The sequence below is a fragment of the Myripristis murdjan genome, chromosome 13 (genome assembly GCF_902150065.1).
Source record: "Myripristis murdjan chromosome 13, fMyrMur1.1, whole genome shotgun sequence".
NCBI classification, from domain to species: Eukaryota; Metazoa; Chordata; class Actinopteri; order Holocentriformes; family Holocentridae; genus Myripristis; species Myripristis murdjan.
In genome coordinates this window covers 26,979,493-26,985,875 of record NC_043992.1, presented here as the reverse complement: position 1 = coordinate 26,985,875, position 6,383 = coordinate 26,979,493, and the positions used below count along the sequence as shown (strand labels likewise).

Genomic DNA, 6,383 nt, shown 5'->3' with positions numbered 1-6,383 from the left:
TCCTGTTTGCACACAATAAGACTTTCATAAAAACATTGTAGAGACATTGAAGGTTTGCTCTGGAACAGCTGAGAAAATTTTCTTATCCTTAACATGTCTGTCAAACAGTATTTGTTAGGTGAGACACTGCCAAGACGTGAGTCATTTATATTCCACCAGTGACTCTTAGACAAGCTATTAAGTGATTTACAGACCCCTAGGTAGATACTTCATTGACATAAAATCCCTATCTAGTTCTTTGAAAGTACAGTACTCTCCCATTAATATCACTGGTCTCATAATCAATGAAGAGGTGTAAAGTTGTAATATCTCCAGAGAAACAGTTATTATCTTGAGTAGAAAATTGATTTAGACAGATCTTTTGAACAGTTATGACTGAAAAAAAATCCTTTGATTCAGCTTATATGAATCAAATTATATGGCAGTGTAGAAAGAAATATTCTCACAGATGGCCTGGGAGATTTCTATCAAAAAAAAAAAAAAAAAAAAGAAAAAAGAAAAGCTTACAGATGTACAACATATCAGTGGTGGTACTCAGTTAATCATTGCATTTATTGGAACCCCTCTTTTAATACTAGTATCTCCCAGAGAGTTTACAGAACATCTAAGTAGTTGAAACCAATAAAAGCACAAACGATCATTATTATTCTTGTTTCTGTGTGTTCACCCCTCAGTTCTATTTTGGACTTGGCAGGTTTTGCTCACTGTTTCTTATTTTAATGGCATATGGACTCTTGCAAATCGTGTGAGGTGGCTGAGTGCAAGGATTTTTTTTTTATCTATACCAAAATATATCAAGAATTGCCCTTACACAAGAATGTACTGTAGCCTGTATGATTCACAACGTGAGGAGATTCTTGCCAGTTTTCTCAACCAGCTGACCACATGGCAGGCGTATTTCAGCTATGACGACTTCTGTATGATTGCCTACCAAGAATACTGTTTTTCTTTTTTCCCCTGAAAAACATTCAACACCTGTTCTTGAGAAGACTTTTAATGTTTTTAGTTATTTTTTGTTATTCTTGGTAATGCACTAAAGTATATTAAATATTGCTGCAGCTCAGTGTTGTTACACAGGGGAGGGCTGTTTTAAATGATGGGATGAACATCTTTATTCATCCTGATAAGAGCATAAAGAGTGGATTCCTGTCTTTTAGATTAGAAATGGTGCAGCAACCACTAGCCCCAACCATACAACAGATACGACAGGGATGTAGTGGTAATTAAAAAGAGGGTTAAATTGAATGTAAGTGTGCTTACCACTGTTTGCATCCCTGTCGCTGGTTGTATAGTTTTAAAACACATTTTCTGAGATGTATGACACGTGTGTTTATCTTGATGTAGTCCTACAATAAATATACAGTGACTGATTACACACAAACCACAGAAGAAATACACTGTAATTTCTTTAATGTTATGAATATTTTATTGACATGACTTCATCTGCACACAAGAGTCAAGAAGACTGATCTAGTAGCAGGAATCCATGATGCGCCTCATGCTCATGAACCTCATGCCTCCCATGCCCATGTTCATGAAGCTCCTGTACTCTCCGGGCCTGAAGTACATCATCCTGCCTCTGAAGTGGGGCTGCTCGTACATCAGCCAGTGGCCATCCATCACGTTGCAGGACATGCAGTTGGACATGCGGTAGCGGTCCATGATGTTGTCGCAGTCGTCCATCAGCTCGTACATCTGGCCTCCGAAGTTCTCCCTCTCGTAGATCCTCATCCTGTAGGAGCCTCTGTACATGGGGATCATGCGGCAGGACCTGATGCAGTCTCTCATGCCCATCATGCTCATGTAGTCGGCATACTCGCCCCTCCTCATGAAGTACTGGTTGCCCATGTAGTTGGTGCGGTCGTACACCATGAAGCAGCCGCTCTCCACCCTGCAGGAGTGGCACCTGCTCAGGTAGGAGGACATGTCGGCGCAGTCGCTCATGCACTCATAGGAGCGGCCCTGGAAGTTCCTGTCCTCGTAGAAGACAATCCTGCTCATCATGTTCATGCCGGTGGAGGTCATTTTGACAGCTTGGTCACTGCTGCTGCTGCTGCTGCTGCTGTTGGAGTTACTCTTGCTGGTGGTGAACTGACTTCCCTACCTGTTTGAAGCCTTCCTTTTATACCTGGCTACCAGGGGCCCTTTTGTCCAAACCTGCTGACCCAACAGCATTCCATAGAAGCCCATAGAGCACTGAGGTTTGTTAACGTTTCCCTCAAAAACCTGGGAAAGGCGGTCCCTCTCAGAATGTCACACAAAGCCTGAAAAGGGTGAAAGGGTTAACAGTGAATGGTAACACCAAAGGATCTGTGCGCGGTGCCCCACATAATAGCCACAGCACCTCAATCGCTTCGAACTGCACAGCTAGGCATACAAGTTTTCAGTCAGCAGCCTTAATGGGATTGTCATGACTCACTTGCTCTTTTGTTCTCAAGATTAGTTTGTTCTTGTCCACTTGAAATGTGACGATATATGTGACGTTATCTTGTTGATGACATTTTGTTAGCAAAATGTGAATTTCTATTTACTAATCAGCTTCACAATTCACCAGGTACAAGTAAGCATATTAGGTATTCATGCTTGTAAGCTGCCTGTTGTAATTTTCATGATACTGATAACATTTGGTAAGCAATCTGTCCAATTTGCCAAAGGATGGCAAAATGGATTTTAATTTTTAAGAATATAAAATATTCATCACTACAATATATTAAACAGGCTAAATATCAAGTATAGGTAAACCATACAGTTCCATATTAGTTTTGACGAAGCTATAATCACACTTATGAATGAATGAATACATTTTTTTATTTCTGTGTAATGCCAAATTAGTGAGCGCTTAGCCAACAAATAAAGAACTTTGTCCGGTGATAACAAACATTCAGGAAACATGACACAGCCCTAGCATTATATGGCCAAATACACAGTTTTGAATACAGCGTCAAATACAAAATTTTTCAGAGTAAAGTTTACTTTGTATCCTGATAAAGAGCTTTTTTCTCATCTCCCAGGCTTTAGCACGTATCATCAGTAAATACCCAGCTCACCCTTTGTGAATCATCACAAAACATCTATTTGTTCACTGCATTCAACAAAAATATTAGGACGATTCCAATAGAAAGGACACTGAAAAACAATATGGTATTCATTTTCTCTATCTTTAAACCAACACATGGAACAGATTCATTTGTCTTCCTCCATGTGAATACAGCATCCGGTCTCAACACTGAGTGGTAGAATAACCTCTCAGCAGGGCACATAATCATCTAGACTTCTCAGTTAAATTACATGAAACATAATTCTCTGTAACATATTCATGTTTTATCATCCTAAATGTTCCCAGTTTTGGTTTACTCCAGATTTGATTAGTTCACTGTTCCTTAATTTCATTGAACACAGCTTCTTTAAACATGTAGATATTAACATTTGCATGAGTGGAGATGATTTCACTGAATCCCTCTCTGGCCATGGACCAGTGATACGTTTATCCCAGCTAAACATCCTCCTAGTCAACCTGTTCTCCTCCATATTTATTAACCGAGCCACACACACTTTCCAATGCCCCTCACATGGTCGCCATGCCACAGCCCCAACTTATCCACCTGAGATCAGAAAAACATGCATATGCAACACTATATACATATGTTTACTTTGCTGTAATTTGGCAGACAGATGTTTAATTGAAGACTGAGATGAAAAGTAGGTTGGCTGAAACGTATCCATATCATGGTCCAAAATGCTTATGTGTTAAGTTGATTTAGAAGCAGGCTCGCTCCACATGGTTTGGGCCTTTTCCCAATCTGAGAGATGTTTTGGCTCTCTGTTTTTGGTGTTTTATCGAAGGTTAATGTCAGAGTACGACCGAATCGCTTCTTCAACTTGAACATCTCTCATGCGGCTCAAGAGATAGGTCCGCTGACGCTGCTGCCTTTGCTCTCTTTTGGCATGGCAGAAAATAATCTTTGGAAATCTCTCGCCTCGCCATTTCTCACTGTCTGGCTTAAAGATGTTATGTATTTCTTGACTCTTGGAAAAATGAAAAAAATGGATTTAGAGGATCTAATAATTCATTTTTTTGTAAGAAATGGCAACCTTTCATACTTGAAGCTTATTTGTCTGCTTTGACATGTCCAGTTCCCTGGCCTTCTGTCTTCTCTCCTGTTTATTTTGCTAGTGCTGTACTTTAAAACATAATGATGTAATGATGAACCTTTCTTTGTGTTTTGTTGAAATACAACTACAAACATTACTTGAATGTCTTGGAAAAAAAAACCTCAACTATAACTCAAACTAAAATGACGAAAACAAAAATTAATCTGTGTCCTTTTTGGTTTGTTTTTTTTCCCCCATTTTGAGATTAAAGAGGAGAAGAAACTGAAAATGTTCAATTAAAATAAACAGAAAATAAATAAATGTTGCATTAAAACAAAAATAAATGAACTTATAAATGTCAAATAAAAATAAGAATAAATAAATAAACAATTGTTACATTAAAATAAAAGTAATTACATAAATTTAAACATGTTACATTAAAACAGGAATAAATAAATAAATAAATATTGACAAAAATCTCTAAAACTGATCAACCACAGCTTGCATCAACAGTATGTTAGAAAATGAAGCAACGTGGTCTCAGTTTCCAAATTTGATCCAAATTGTAAACTTTCCCCTCAGATCCCCACAGCAGACTGGGCTTTGAGTTTGACTGAGGACACTTTGACGATGTTGCTTTATATCTGAATGATTTCCAAAAGTCATCTTGAAAAGCTGCCACACACTAACAAAAATCACTTACTTTATTCAATCACTGAGTTACACTGAGTTAGTCACTGTGTTTGCATGTTTCCATATTCATCAGCTTAAAAAAAGACATGATTACAGAAATAATGTCTAGCTGTATTGTATTGTATGTATTGTCTAGCTGTGTCTCTGTGTATATTCAGGACCTATAAAAGCACTGGGAGCCAGCAGGCTGAGCGGTCGTGCAGGCAGCCCGCCGCTCATTACATGATGCGATAAGGAGAACGGGGGCAGCCACCGGTGCAGCGGCGGCGTGCCAGCCGGCTGAAGGCTTTAGTGCAGACAATTATGTTCATGCTGCGTACCCGCTGGCAGTAGATGCCTGGGAAGCTGGTGTTCATTAATGCTGAATTCCTGCTACCTTCCCAGCCCGCTCCTGATAGGCCCGGGGTGATGTCAAGAAGGAAAGCTGCCAGTTGTCAAAAATCACAGACTGAAACAGTGTCCAGCTGGAGGAAGACAGATTTTACCGTGATGACAAGAATAATCACATCTTCACTGAAGACCGTCCATCTGCATTCCTGGATATGATTTTGGAAATGACTTAAGTTTGCGTGATGCCACTGCGGTATATTTAGCAGTGTTCCTGTCTCTTGACAGGTCTCCTGCCTCGCCGAGCGCAGTCCCATTTGTTTGTTTTCCAAGCCATTTGCATTCTCTTGTGTGCTGATCCATGTGGCTCCAAGGTTTGTAAGTTATTTGTCAGTATTAGTTTGGATTTACGTTGGTTTGGGTTTTTTTCCCCTTGTTCTTCCTCATTGTAATTCCTTATTTATTATGACGTGATACTGTAAAGTAAAAGAAGATCCACTAATGTTTTATTTACATTTTGAAATATGACCACATTTTATCTTTAAAAAGGATGTGGCAGTCCATGGAGGCTACCACATCTTGAATCATGCACCACCTGGACTGGTATAAAGATTTTATCTCTTGAGGAGGAAGAGCTGAAAAGTGAATCAACAAACGAGTTCCTGATGCAAGCTCAGCCAAATGATATACTAGATTTGCTCCGACCTGAGAATTAACGCTGCCTTGGAGTGCTGTGAAGTGGTAAACTCTCTCTGAAACATGACCGGCTGGAGTGGCCAAACACATCCCCATTAATATATCTGCACGGGGCCACAAGATATAGTCCTCAGCGGTGCTTTTTAAAGAGGAAGCGTCTGCTGAGATCCCCGCTCTCGCTGAGACTCCTGAGAGAGGCCGACCCTGCTGCAATAAATTACTATTTAATAAAAGGAAAAAATATACAGACAAATTGTGTCCTTTTTTTTTCTTTTGGCAGGAAGCAAAGGATTGGAAGCCCCAAATGCTTGGAGCAGGGGTGGAAAAAATGTACGAGTGCAGATACAGTACGAGTGAGCTCTTCAGTTTCCTACCTGCCTGCAGCCGCTTGAAACGGCGCTCACCGTGCAAATAATGCATGCAGCCAGCATGTGGACACCATCGACCTGGTACAAATATATATACACTACTCACAAAAAGTTAGGGATATTCGGCTTTCGGGTGAAATTTCAGGATGAACCTAAAATGCATTATAACCTTTACAGGTGAACTTAATGTGACCTTCTGTAAACTTT

At 39.8% G+C, this 6,383-nt stretch overlaps 1 protein-coding gene across 1 annotated transcript; it reads right to left on the bottom strand.

The window, feature by feature from the left end:
• Positions 1 to 1,470: 1,470 nt before the first annotated feature.
• LOC115370042 (gamma-crystallin M2-like) lies at positions 1,471 to 2,059 on the bottom strand. Its single transcript, XM_030066835.1, has one exon. The coding sequence runs from the start codon at positions 2,023 to 2,025 to the stop codon at positions 1,471 to 1,473; it is 555 nt and encodes a 184-aa protein (XP_029922695.1). The 5' UTR covers positions 2,026 to 2,059.
• Positions 2,060 to 6,383: the final 4,324 nt, after the last annotated feature.

Bases quoted from the DNA above. Each gene is read 5' to 3' on its own strand.
- LOC115370042 (XM_030066835.1), bottom strand. From the start codon at position 2,025: ATGACCTCCACCGGCATGAACATGATGAGCAGGATTGTCTTCTACGAG.